Consider the following 15,113-nt stretch of genomic DNA (forward strand, 5'->3'; position numbering starts at 1 on the left):
AAACACCTGCTTCTTTCATGATTGATTTTTCAGCCTTAAACCTGTCACATAAACAGCCAACAATATTGATGACTATATTTGGTTTCATTCCCACCCCCCTAGTTACAAGGGGAGGAGAGACCGAGTGCACACTACAGGAGAAAGGTAGAGAATTGGGACGCACTGCATATCCTTCCAAAATGACAGAACCAACTGTATCCCACTCAGTAAATACTCAGGTCATAAAATCACATGAAAACTCTGATAGTGACACGAGCCAACAAACAGAGTACAGCCTGCTGCAAGTGAACGGGGCATGGAGCAGACAGACTGGTGGACAGACTCAGAAGGAGGGACGGTTATCAGCTGCTAAAATGTGAGTAGTAGGTTATACTTTGTATTTACATTTTGTATATTTTTTGAGGAAAGATTTAACACGTCTCATAAGCATGACAGATCATCTTGCTGAATGGCAGTGTAAAAAAAAGGGGAGTATACTTCTGGTTCCAAATCTTAGGAATCAAATTAGTTAATACTTTGATTAATGTTGATTTAAACAATATATGTTATTTTAGAAGAGGGAATATTTTCATCTCATAAGATTTTTTATATTTGTTGCCTCAATGTGGGTCAGAGGTCCTTTTCATAAATGACTCAGTTAACTGGAAGACATGGGATATCTTTCTATTTTGGGCACAGCTGACATTTCAGCTTGTTTAACCGTCGGTGTACAGTAGACTAGTAGACCAACAGTAGAAAAGCTGTTTAACAGTTTGTAATTTTGTCTGTACACCTTTACTTTGCATCCCAACTAAACTGCTAGGAGTCTATGTTCTTGTTGACAGTGTAAGTGTCATAATATTGTGTGCATTAAAGACTTTAGATGTTAAGTGCGTATTTATAGAAAAGTTTGTGGTCATACGCACATCCTTAACTTAGGTGCTGGGCTAAGGAAGGCCCGCTCACTGTTTATGCCCCCAATTCACTACTTTATTAACAACAATCTTCGACCAAGGTAAAGACAGTTTCAGGTGGATATTCAACGGATATTCGTGCTTTCAAACCTCAATAGCTTTCAAATCACTTGAGCCACACACTCCAAATAAGTGTCATGACGTTGGAAAAATTGCGCACAACATTGCACATGTCTTATTTTACGATTTGGACATTAATTCGCTTTGCAAAGCTAATAAACATGTGGAAATGTGAGCAGCATTTTGTATTCCTAGTTTAATTAGTTAGGGAGCATAAACAAATACAAACTTGTTTTACATTTGAATTTCAATAGCTCCTTGGTCATGTGACCTACTGACTTCAAACAAGGTTCAGAATGTCCATGGACTACCCTTTTATATTGCACACCCTTTAGTTTGTCCATTTTCATGTCACACTTTTTTACATACATTTTTCAAACGTTCAATTTTCAATAGCTCCTTGATCATGGCATCTACTGACTTCAAACAAGGTTCAGAATGTACACTCATTGGGCCTATACATTAAACACCCTTTAGTTTGTCCATTTTCATTTCACACGATTTAACATAAATTTTTCCAACTTGCAAATTTTAATAGCTCCTTGGTCATGTGACCTACTGACTCCAAACAAGGTTCAGAACGTTCACTGACTACCCTTCTATATTGCACAGTCTTTAATTTGTCCATTTCCATCTCAAACGTTTTTACATGATGAGCTTTGAGGGTACTATGGTGTTGAACGCTGAGATGTAGTCAATGAATAGCATTCTCACATAGGTGTTCCTTTTGTCCAGGTGGGAAAGGGCAGTGTGGAGTGCAATGGAGATTGCATCATCTGTGGATCTGTTTGGGCGGTATGCAAATTGGAGTGGGTCTAGGGTTTCTGGGATAATGGTGTTGATGTGAGCCATTACCAACCTTTCAAAGCACTTCATGGCTACGGACGTGAGTGCTATGGGTCTGTAGTCATTTAGGCACGTTGCCTTAGTGTTTTTGGGCACAGGGACTATGGTGGTCTGCTTGAAACATGTTGGTATTACAGACTCAATCAGGGACATGTTGAAAATGTCAGTGAAGACACCTGCCAGTTGGTCAGCACATGCCCGGAGCACACGTCCTGGTAATCCGTCTGGCCCCGCAGCCTTGTGTATGTTGACCTGTTTAAAGGTCTTACTCACGTCGGCTACGGAGAGCATGATCACACAGTCATCCGGAACAGCTGATGCTCTCATGCATGCCTCAGTGTTGCTTGCCTCGAAGCGAGCATAGAAATTATTTAGCTCGTCTGGTAGGCTTGTGTCACTGGGCAGCTCGCAGCTGTGCTTCCCTTTGTAGTCTGTAATAGTTTGCAAGCCCTGCCACATCCGACGAGCATCGGAGTCGGTGTAGTATGATTCAATCTTAGCCCTGTATTGACGCTTTGCCTGTTTGATGGTTCGTCGCAGGGCATAGCGAGATTTCTTGTAAGCCTCCGGGTTATAGAGTCCCGCACCTTGAAAGCGGCAGCTCTACCCTTTAGCTCAGTGCCAATTTTGCCTGTAATCCATGGCTTCTGGTTGGGGTATGTACGTACAGTCACTGTGGGGACGACATCCTCYATGCACTTATTGATAAAGCCAGTGACTGATGTGATGTATTCCTCAATGTCATCGGAAGAATCCCGGAACATGTTCCAGTCTGTGATAGCAAAACAGTCCTGTAGTTTAGCATCTGCTTCATCTGAACACTTTTTTATAGACTGAGTCACTGGTGCGTCCTGCTTTAATTTTTGCTTGTAAGCAGGAATCAGGAGGATAGAGTTGTGGTCGTATTTACCAAATGGAGGGCGAGGGAGAGCTTTGTACGCGTCTCTGTGTGTGGAGTACAGGTGATCTAGAATTTTTTCCCCTCTGGTTGCACATTTAACATAGAGATTTGGTAGAACTGATTTAAGTTTCCCTGCATTAAAGTCTCCGGCCACTAAGAGCGCCGCCTCTGGGTGAGTGGTTTCCTGTTTGCTTATTTCCTTATACAGCTGACTGAGTGCGGTCTTAGTGCCAGCATCTGTTTGTGGTGGTAAATAAACAAAGTATAGCTGAGAACTCTCTAGGCAACTAGTGTGGCCTGCAATTTATCACAATATACTCTACTTCAGGCGAGCAAAATCTAGAGACTTCCTTAGATTTCGTGCACCAGCTGATGTTTACAAATATGCACAGACCGCCCCCCCTCGTCTTACCGGAGTGTGCTGTTCTATCCTGCCGGTGCAGCGTATATCCCGCTAGCTGAATATCCATGTCGTGATTCAGCCATGATTAAGTGAAACATAGGATATTACAGTTTTTGATGTCCTGTTGGTAGGATATTCGTGATCGTACCTCGTCTAATTTATTGTCCAATGATTGCACGTTGGCGAGTAATATTGACAGTAACGGCAGCATTCCTACTCGCCTTCTGCGGGTCCTGACGAGGCATCCTGCTCGCCTTCTGCGGGTCCTAACGAGGCATCCGTCCTCTGTACCTGCGTCGCTTCCTCTTGCGAATAACTGGGATGTTGGCCCTGCTGGGTGTTTGGAGAATATCATGTGAGTCTTGCTTGTGGTTGAAAAAATCTTTGTCTAATCCGAGGTGAGTGATCGCTGTCCTGATATCCAGAAGCTCTTTTCTGCCGTAAGATACGGTTGCAGAAACATTATGTACAAAATAATTTACAAATATCTGTGCAAGATACCTCAAGAGACTATTAATTATGTCCCGCCGTTTACCCCCGCTTCATCGACTTTCCTCACTTTGACATGAGGGGGTCACAGCCACCCTAAAGGTGGTTTGAGTGCGACCGCGAAGGGTAGCATGCTACGGTCAGATATCACCAAATTGACATCCATTAGAGTCACGCCCAGTGGTATCATCAGAGGCTTTTTTGTTCAACAAACTGGACATCAGTTGCCGCTACTAACCTTCAGCAGACTTTAACTGGGTTTTTACACCCAATCAACATCAAGTGCCAGCGCAATATTTATAGGCTTGAGAACCAAATACCCATTGCAGTATCTAGCGGCACCATCGACCGGGTGTCGGAAGAAGCAACAGAAAATAATCATCCCCTTTCAATCATTTTCTTGCACAGTCAGCCCTCCGGGACAGAGCCATAGGAACCATGCTTTACCAGCGCTTCATCAATATTCCTCACTTTGACATGAGGGGGTCACAGTCACCCCACGGGTGATTTGAGTGCGACCGCGACAGGTCATCAAGTTGACATTCAGTGATCCGTGCCCAGTGGGAACCTAGGCTTCTTCCGTCCATTTTATGGTTCCGCAGCAAATCAATAGGTGTGGATGGTACTACCCACATCAGATGTAGGACTCCCTCCCCAGACAAGCTGGAGATACCTCTCCCCATTTCGTAAGGCATGAGCCAGATCCATGCAATACCCTATCACTGCGGGGCCAATGGGTTTAGTCTCCGCCTCAAGTCTAGTGAGCGTAGGGGAGACCTCCCCACCTACAATGTGTGGGGCCGGCGAACGCCATAGCTGGGGAGATCCGCGAGAAGGGCGCGTCCAGAGTTGCCGCCGCCAACCGCCGGACCCAACCCCCCCACCGGTCCGCGTTCGGCCCACTGACAGACACCACCCCAACGAATCCCCACACGCAGCCCCTTGCGAGACCACACACGAGAGACCGCGAGATGGGCCGCACAACAAACTTCCAACGGTGGCGAGAGGAGGGCTACGGAGCGACTGCTCCCCCAGCCGCGGCTCGAGCCCAGCCCCGCTTCGCACCCCAGCCCAACCGACCCAGCCCTTAGAGCCAATCCTTATCCCGAAGTTACGGATCTTTTTTTGCCAACTTCCCTTACCTACATTGTTAGAACATGCCAGATGCTGTTCACCTTGGAGACCTGCCACGGATATGGGTACAGCCCGGCGTGAGATTTACACCCTCTCCCCCAGATTTTCAAAGGCCAGGGAGAGCTCACCGGATGCCGCCGAAACCGCAATGCTTTCCAGGGCTTGGGCCCCTCTCTCGGGGAGAACCCATTCCATTCTCTTCAAGAAAAGAGAACTCTCCCCAGGGTTCCCGCCAGCTTCTCTGGGATCGGCCGCGTTACCGCACTGGATGCCATGCTGCGCCCATCTCCGCCAGTCCATGGACATTCTGAAAGTAGTTTGAGGTCAGTAGGTTACATTACCAAGGAGCTATTGAAATTAGAAAGTTTGAAAAATTCATGTAAAAACGTGTGAGATGAAAATGGACAAACTAAAGTGTGTGCATTCTAGAAGGGTAGTCAGTGGACATTCTGAACCATCTTTAAGGTCAGTAGGTCTCATGATTAAGGAGCTATTGAAATTTGAACGTTTGAAAAAGTAATGTAAAACGTGTGAGATGAAAATGGACAAACTAAAGGGTGTGCAATGTGTAGGCCCACTGAGCGTACATTCTGAACCTTGTTTGTGTCCAGTAGGTCACATGACCAAGGAGCTATTGAAATGTGAAAATGTAAATTAATATTTTAAAATAGTGCGAGATGTAAATCTACAAAAAAAAAAATTGCAATGTGTGTCTATGCCATCGGGTTAGCTAGAACCAGTTTTTAACGTTTTAGGAGTAAGGGTTAAAGAGTTATTGAAATTTGAAAAATTTGATTTGTCACTATGTTGACGGTCCTTAACTGCTGTTGGTGGACGTAAGGAAAACTATCCATCGAATATCCAACCTGAATCTGTCAATCTTCGTCAGGTCAAACATACTGAGTGCTCACATTCCAAAATATACACATTTCACCTCACATGACCATGGTGGATGTGGAAACAATTAAATATACTTTTGCGCATAGTCAATCATAATCACAGAGGTACATATAGACATGAATGATTATATACATACAAATTGGTAGTTCAAACCTAGGCAACAGTAAAAAAAAAAGTGTTGGAAAGTGTTGGAATATCCTCCCATGCAGGATGCACGGTGGCCATAGATATAATTACAGAGACCTATTTCAAAAACAATTTATGTTTTAAATTTTTTTAATTTAGCCTTTATTTAACCAGGTAGGCAGTTGAGAACAAGTTCTCATTTACAACTGCGAACTGGCCAAGATAAAGCAAAGCAGTGCGACAAAAACAACAACACAGTTACACATGGGATAAACAAACGTACAGTCAATAACACAATAGAAACATCTATGTACAGTGTGTGCAAATGTAGTAAGGTTAGGGAGGTAAGGCAATAAATAGGCCATAGTGGTGAAATAGTTACAATTTAGCATTAACACTGGAGTGATGGATGTGCAGATGATGATGTGCAAGTAGAGATACTGGGGTCCAAAAGAGCAAAAACAAAAATGGAGATGAGGTAGTTGGTGTGCTATTTACAGATGGGCTGTGTACAGGTACAGTGATCGGTAAGCTGCATGTACCTCTAATAATTTGATATCAATGAGATGGGTACATATACTGTAGTAGTTACAGAAAATATAATATATACGTATGTGCAAAATGACCAAGTGGAGCCCTGGATGGCAGGACGAATCCAGTGTTGTAGAGGTGCCTGGAGAAATGGGAATACTCTAATTTTGCCAAAATGTTTCCGAATGGCCCACCCAAGAAGGAAAGGCGCCCTATATGAAAAGTTCTATGAGAAACAGTGACATACACTCACTCCCCTTATAAAAAAAGATTGCAGTTTTGAAATTGCAGTAAAAGTGCAGTAACTGCAGTCGACAGTGGTGTTTTGGATGCAGTAATTGCAGAATAATTGCTGTATAACTGCAGCTATACTGCAAAATTACTGCAGTAAAAAACACTGTTATTTTGGATGCAGTATTTGCAGATATAGTGCAATCCAACTACAGTTATACTACAGTGTACTGCAGTAATCCTGCACTCTGACTACAATCTTTTTTCGTAAGGGTCAGAATGATCTAAAATGATAAATCCCATATTGATCTTTCATTCAGGCCAACCCAAGCTGTGCTGTGTAGTAGACTAATAGTAGGCCTACTATTAAAACATAAACTGAGTCAGAAATTCACAGGTTTCGGATTTTCCCCTATTTTTCCAGGTTCTCGTTATTTTCAGAAAAACAACAACATTGTATGTTCTAAGTCCATAACAATGCTTAAACCACATCAGGATACCACTTTTGAGGTCTGGGGAAAATCTAAGACATTTAATTCAGGCACCTAGCACCATTGTTTGATTAGCAGTGTTTCTGTAGCACATGAGATGGAGTTTGCAAAAGAAATGGCCACTGGATTGATGGAAATAATCATCATGATATCATTCTGATAGGTAGGCATAGGCTACTTTTGTAGCTAGTTAACATTTAATTGAGGTTTTAGGAAAGACTTTCCATCTACCGGAAGACTTTACACTTGTGTGTATAAGGTAATTGTTGTGGAATTGTTTGGTTAGATTACTCGTTGGATATTACTGCATTGTCGGAACTAGAAGCACAAGCATTTCGCTACACTCACATTAATATCTGCTAACCATGTGTATGTGACAAATAAAATTTGATTTGATTTGAGACGCTTAGGCCTATCATTAGCATCACTATGTGTCCTGTTACTTAAGAACCTCTCTGGGAAATGCGTCCCACCTCAACAACAGCCAGTGAAATTTCAGGGCGCCAAATTCAAAACAACAGAAATCCTCAAACATACAAGTATTATACACCATTTTAAAGATAAACTTCTTGTAAATCCAGCCACAGTGTCCGGTTTCAAATAGGCTTTATGGTGAAAGCACACCAAACGATTATGTTAGGTCAGCACTAGTCACAGAAAACCATACAGCCATTTTCCAGCCAAGGAGAGGGCTCACAAATGTCAGAAATAGCAATTACATTAATCACTAACCTTTGATGATCTTCATCAGATCGCACTCACAGGACTTCATGTTACACAATACATTTGTGTTTTGTTCGATAAAGTTAATCTTTATGTCCAAAAACCTCATTTGAWATTGGTGTMTTATGTTCAGAAATGCATTGTCTCAAACAAACATCCGGTGAAAGTGCAGAGAGCCACATCAAATTACAGAAATACTCATAATAAACAATGATAAAAGATACAAGTGTTATGCATGGAATTATGGATAAACTTCTCCTTAATGCAACCGCTGTGTCAGATTTCAAAAAGGCTTTACGGTGAAAGCACACCTTGCGATTATGTTTGGTCAGCGCCAAGTTACAGAAAAACATACAGCCATTTTCCAAGAGGTGGAAAGAGAGGTGTCACAAAACTCAGAAACAGACTCCAAGAGAGGTGTCACAAAACTCAGAAATAGCGTTAAAAATATTCACTTAGCTTTGATGATCTTCATCGGAATGCACTCCCAGGAATCCCAGTTACACAATAAATGTTTGTTTTGTTCGATAAAGTCCATAATTTATGTCCAAATACCTCCTTTTTGTTCGCGCGTTTAGCCCAGTAATCCAAATGCTCAATGCGCGATCGCTTAGTTCAGACGAAAAGCGCAAAAAGTTATATTACAGTTCGTATAAACATGTCAAACGATGTACAGAATCAATCTTTAGGATATTTTTATCATAAATCTTCAATAATGTTTCAACCGGACAATTCCTTTGTCTTTAGAAAGGAAAAGGAACGCAGCTACCTCTCACGGGCGTGCGCCTGACTGAGCTCATGGTATTCTGCCAGACACCTGGTTCAAACAGCTCTTATTCTCTCCCCCTTCACAGTAGAAGCCTGAAACAAGGTTCTAAAGACAGTTGACATCTAGTGGAAGCCTTAGGAAGTGCAATATGACGCCATATACTGTATATTCGATAGGCAATGACTTGAAAAACTACAAACCTCAGATTTCCCACTTCCTGGTTGGATTTTTTCTCAGGTTTTTGCCTGCCATATGAGTTCTTTCTTTCATTGTCTAGCAGCCAAAGGCATTATCCTAATTATATTAGCAACCCATGATAGTTGTTGTACCTTTAAATCCCCGCTTTTTCTTACTAATATTTCCATTTCTGTCAATGAAACCGCTTGCATGTGCGGTGCGCATTTTAGAACGGTGTTTTGGTTCAGACCTTTAGGAGACATGGCGGACAAACTGTGAATCAAATACAGTTCTCTTCTCGGTAATAGATTATCGGTATCTCCCCCCATCCTTTGAGTCTTAACATGATTGATTCCAAAGTATCTCAGAGAGCTGATGATGTGACGAGCCTCCATGAAATGTGCAGCCACAGGGTTTCTCTGGTCAAAAGTCCTGATATTACTCATGTGTTCTGCTTTCCTTGTTTTGAGAGCTTGTTTCGTTTTTCCTACATAGCATAGACCACCAATACACTTGATCAGGTATACCACATATTTTGTGGAAGACGTAATGATGCCCTTAATCTTAATGCCCTTGCCCGTGACAGGATGATTGAACATTGTGCATTTGTTCGTAATGTTACACTGGGTAGACCTACATCTACCACATATGTAATTACCATCCAGCACATTGTCTCGGAAGGTGCTACGTGGCACCGGTGGAAGATCAGACCCCCCCACCAGTTGGCTGATGTTTGGGGCGCGTTTGAAGACTACTCGTGAGGGTTCTTTAAACGTCTTTTCCAGTTGTGGATCAGTGCTCAAGATGTGCCAGTGTTTTTTAATGATGTGGTCGAACTGTTTGCGAAGTGGGGAGTATTGAAGAAGGCATTGAACTCATTGGTCAGGGGCAGGGGCGCCGCCAGGGATTTTGGGCCCCATGAAAAGACACCCCACCACCACATCAACACTGCGCAATTGCTGTAACCACACACCAACAGAACCCAATTGACCCATTCAAAGCTTTAAATAACTCCACCTTTGCAGGCTTGCAACTCTCTTGTAGTCCAATATTTACTGTCCGATATTTACTGACAGTGAGCTGTGAATATATAACACTGTGCAGACATGCATGCAACATTCTGCATACAGTGGAATTCACTATTTGATGCAAGACTGATACCCTCTATAAGAAATGTGCTAAAGGCCATCTTTTACAGTCTAAATGTAATTTAAATGGTAAAAATCTTGAATGGAAAATTCTCTTAACATTAATGAATAACTTTAAATAAATAAAACTTAAATATACATTAACCTCTTCAATTAAAATAAATTATCATTATCATCTATAGAATGATATAACAAACAAAATAATAAAATCAGCAGCAGATTTTTTAAACTAAGTATACATACCAAATAGAAAATAATCAMCTGTAAAAGTGGAAATGGAAAATGGAAAACAAAATGGAAATGAAAAGGCCTGATGGTGGCGCTAGAGGAAAGGTCAAGTGGTCACCAAATCAATAGGTTTCTTCCACTTGGGGTCTTGATTGTGCACAACACATTTTATGGCAATCCAGCCATTACTTTGAGATATATATTGTTCTCAGTCTGTTCTCAGCCTTGTTCTCAGCCTGTGGGCATCATGTGTGTAGTGATCCAATATGCATAGCCATGCCATTTAACAGTTATCATTGGCCCTTACCCACCAAGAGCCCAGCGCCGAGCCTTCTTACTAGCAAAGTCACTGATCAAGTCTTTAAAGTCCAGCTTTCTAGCTAACTGACTTTCAATGGACAGCATGGCAAGACTGCAAAGCTTGTCCTGGGACATAGCAGACATCAAATTGTTTTTTTGAATCAGTTTTAGCTTACTGAAAGCTCTCTCGCCACCAGCAACAGTCACAGGCAGTGTGCAAAATATACGTAAAGCAAAGCACACTTCTCCAAAAATGCTTTGCAGCTGCATCTTACAAATTGCATTCAGGAGACCAAGAGGAGACAAGTTAGGGGGGAAAGTAGCAGCATATACAGTGTTCAGGTGTCTTACTTCATTTTGAAACTCAGGTGTAAGATCTCTGGAATTCATGATCAGTGGTTGGCACAAAGAAGCGACTTTATCCTCACTAATCTGCCCAACTTTCAGAACAGCAGAAAATTATTCTACAATTTTTGCAGTGGTGTGGAACCTAGTGTCCAAGTCACTTATGATGTTGTCCATAGCAGTAAAAAAACACTGTGTTCCGAAACACCATTGCTGCACTGTCCTGTCCCGTTGCTGCACTGTCCTGACCTCTTGAGAGGTCTCATCATGGAATCTCTTCCTTTTCCTCTGGCGGCTGTGTTCCTTGCTAAATGGAGGTGCAACATCTATTTGCGTAGCAATCAGTGTTGCCTCAGACAGGAGAGACTTCCATCTCTAAGAGTCTGCATCTCTTCCTTTAAGGCTCTGATATTGGCTGCCTCTGTGTCAAGTGAGATTTTTCCTAAATGGAGAATCACATTCCTGTCCTCAATGCATTGCAGTACATGTAATCATGCCAACTGACATTTCATTCAACACAATGCTGCTCACCTCCTTCTTCAGTTGGGAGTAGGGCAGGTTCAGGGGTATGGGGATGGGGAGACAGGGCTGCTGAGCCTGAAGCTGCATCTGTTGGGCCTGGCTCCAGGCAGGGGCAGGGGCAACTGATTTAGTATAAATAGCTTGCTAAAAGTTTGCCTGCATTGATTAAATGTCGGCTAAAAGAGGAGCGAAATGTAAACAATTTTCTGTGAAGATATTAAGTAACTAATGTTAGAGGAGCAAAAGTAGCCTATTTCACTATGGACTAACCTAACAGGTTCATTTCCACCACTCACGGACTACACCCACTTTCCTTTGTGAGAAATGTCCCTTGTATCATGCAGCCATTCCTCTGGGTAACTCTGTTGCCTGAAATGCTCATCCAGACAGGCGGCTTGTTTGCCATAGTCACTCTGTGTACTACAGATCCTGCATATGCGACTGTATTAGCTGATAAGGAGGCTCTTTATCAGGGGTGCAAGCTATCTCCGCGTAACAGTGAATTCCTGTCCGTCGGCTTTCTGTATAGGTCTGTGCTAAAGCCACCACACTCCCTCTTTATCAAAATGTCAAGAAAACTTGTTTAATTCGCATCAAAGGTGAAGGTGAATTGCAGATGTTTACTGCTTGTATTGATGGAATGGAATTGATGAAGTTCCTCTGCTGTACCCTGGAATAGAAGGAATAATGTCATCAATGAAGCGTTTCCAGAGCTTGATATGGCGAAATAATGGATTGTTAGGGCTGAAAATCACATTATTCTCAAACAACCCCCACATACAGATTAGCATAATTCGGTGTCATTTTACTGCCCATAGCAGTTCCCTTCTGTAGAATGAACATATCATTTTCAAACATAAAAAAGTTCTTAGAACAATCTCAGCCAGTTTAACAATACATTTAGTGCTAGGGAGTGTACCAGTTGGTTGTTGACTAAGATAGTGTGCCCATAGCTCCTAGGCCTCACTGGTGGGGGACGTTTGTATACAGGGACTCAACATCAAAGCAGGGTTAGTATGTACAGTATTTATAGTCAAGCCAGATGAAAACAGTAAAGCTTTATAAATCCATTCAAACCTGCCACTATGACAGTTGTTGTGATCACTTACCATTTCTGCTGGCTCCTCATGCAGTTTCCAGAGCACCTCAGAACATGGCCTCTCCTGGACAGTGGTCAGCCCTATTGTGTTCACCTACAGAGTGATCCAATGCCACAACCTGCTGGATGTTGGGAATGACACACTGCTATGTGGTCATATAGAGGACCAGGATGAGCTCAAGGCCTTCAGAAGCAACACCAAGCCCATCAAACGCTTCATTGTCATTGATGAGACAGTCAATCAGCTCTATGGCTCCCAGGTCACCAGGTATTTTGAGGCCAGAAATGTTCTTTATAGGATCCTCCCACTGCCCACTACAGAGGAGAACAAGTCCATGGAGCTTGTGACCAGGATTCTGGAGGAGGTCCACAATTTTGGCATAGACAGGCGCTCTGAGCCCATCATTGCTATTGGAGGAGGGGTGTGTCTGGATGTGGTGGGCCTAGCTGCTTCTCTCTACCGGAGGCGAACCCCCTATATCCGTGTCCCGACCACCCTGCTTTCCTACATTGATGCCAGTGTGGGGGCCAAAACTGGAGTCAACTTTGCCAATGGTAAGAACAAGCTGGGGAGTTACATACCTCCGGTCGCAACATTTTTAGACCGGACCTTCATCCGAACTGTTCCTCGCAGGCAGGTTTCTAATGGAATGGCAGAAATGTTAAAGGTACTCATCATTGCAGCATGGGTACAGTATGCATGTGGGTTGAATACGTGAAAGCACCCTAACACATGACAAACTGAGCATGTCATCTTTCTAAAAGGACAGACTGTTGCTGTGCATTTCGAGGCATATCTGGACAACAGTTGTTTTGGACAAACATCCCTTAACAGCAAGGTGTGGTTGTATTTGTTTGCTGTCTTAACAGCAAGGTGTGGTTGTATTTGTTTGCTGTCTTAACAGCAAGGTGTGGTTGTATTTGTTTGCTATCTTAACAGCAAGGTGTGGTTGTATNGTGTGGTTGTATTTGTTTGCTGTCTTAACAGCAAGGTGTGGTTGTATTTGTTTGCTATCTTAACAGCAAGGTGTGGTTGTATTTGTTTGCTGTCTATTACATGTCTAATACACTATACTAATCACTATTACTAATTAACACATATGAAGGAATAAAGTTAAGCACTTTTTACAAGCCTAAATCACCCCATTGATAGTGGCTTACTTCCAAACTCCGTATGGAGCTAATAAATCAGCCATCATTCATTGTGTTCTAGATGGCTCTGATGAAACACAAGGGCCTGTTTGAGCTCCTGGAGACTAAAGGCAGGTACCTGTTGGACTCCAGTTTCCAATCCCATGACAAGATCAGTGGCTGCTGTGATCTGGAAGATGCTGCCTCTTCGTCCACACGGATTGCCATAGAAACCATGCTAGAGGAGTTGGCTCCCAATCTGTGGGAGGATGACTTGGACAGACTGGTGGACTTTGGCCATCTAGTCAGCCCTGAGCTAGAAATGGTAAAGATTTGATCACTGAGTTGATACTAGTGAATGATAAAAAAAAGGTGTATGGAGGGGATATGAAAGGATGGGGAGAAAGATTTCAGGGAAGGTGTGAATGATCAGATATATTTTTGACAAGTGAAGACAATTCGACAAATGTGCATACAGTATAACTTTACCTTTGGAATGAACCTTTTTATGCTCCTTTGCAGAAAGTGCTGCCTGCGCTGCTCCACGGGGAGGCGGTGAACATTGACATGTCCTTCATGGTGTACGTGGCCCACCAGAAAGGGCTCCTGACAGGAGAGGAGAAGGCCCGGATCAGCCACTGCATGGTGGGGCTGGAGCTGCCTGTATGGCACCAGGACTGCACTCTGGCCCTGGTGCAGAAGTCTCTGAGCGAACGACTGAAGCACTCTGCAGGGTCCCTGAGGATGCCTCTTCCCACAGGACTGGGATGTGCAGGTCTGGACATCTTTCCTTTAGGAACACCATCAGGCTGCCTTTTTATATCACTCTCAAAACATTCCTAGATATTCCATACAGTATGTGTTTTGTAATAACCTAAACAAGCAAGCTCATTGACTATACTGTAGATTCTGTCTCATCTCTACAGAAATCTTCCATGAAATCAGTGATGAAATCCTGTGCCAGGCTTTCAAGATCTGGTGTGATGAACTTGGTTCTTCTTGACATCTGGAGATAACAATATCCAGACGGAATACACTGACGCCATGATGAGCTGGTGAAGATGAAATACTGTGTTTCAGCTGGTGAATATTCAATATGTTTCAGTCAACACACATTTACTTGAAGTCTAAATATGAATAATATACAGCATCTTCAGAAAGTGTTCACATGCGTTGACTTTTCCTAAATTTGTTGTTACTGGCCGAATTTAAAATAGATTCAATTGAGATTTTGGGGGTAATTGGCCTACACACAATACCCCATAATGTCAAAATGGAACTATGTTTTTCGAAATGTTTACAAATTAATAAAAAATGAAAAGCTGAAATGTCTTGAGTCAATAAGCGTTCAACCTTTTTGTTATGGCAAGGTTAAATAAGTTCAGGAGTAAAAATGTGTGTAACAAGTCACATAAGTTCCATGGACTCACTGTGTGCAATAAGTGTTTAACATGATTTTACATCTCTGTACCACACAGATACAATTATCTAAACGTCCGTCAGTCGAAAAGCAAATTTCAAACACAGATGCAACCACAAAGACCAGGGAGGTTTTCCAATGCCTCACAAAGAAAGGCACCTATTGGTAAAAAAGCAGACATTGAAT

The 15,113-nt window shown here is 42.6% G+C and overlaps 1 protein-coding gene across 1 annotated transcript; it reads left to right on the forward strand.

Moving 5' to 3' along the window:
- The first annotated feature begins 121 nt into the window (after positions 1–121).
- LOC111976455 (2-epi-5-epi-valiolone synthase) lies at positions 122–14,835 on the forward strand. The gene is made up of 5 exons (XM_024005291.2): positions 122–355; positions 12,411–13,044; positions 13,590–13,832; positions 14,030–14,282; positions 14,434–14,835. Exons 1-5 carry the CDS (start codon positions 180–182, stop codon positions 14,508–14,510), a joined length of 1,383 nt encoding a protein of 460 aa, XP_023861059.1. The 5' UTR covers positions 122–179; the 3' UTR covers positions 14,511–14,835.
- The last annotated feature ends 278 nt before the right edge of the window (positions 14,836–15,113 follow it).

Source organism: Salvelinus sp. IW2-2015, linkage group LG17, assembly GCF_002910315.2.
Source record: "Salvelinus sp. IW2-2015 linkage group LG17, ASM291031v2, whole genome shotgun sequence".
Lineage (NCBI taxonomy): Eukaryota > Metazoa > Chordata > Actinopteri > Salmoniformes > Salmonidae > Salvelinus > Salvelinus sp. IW2-2015.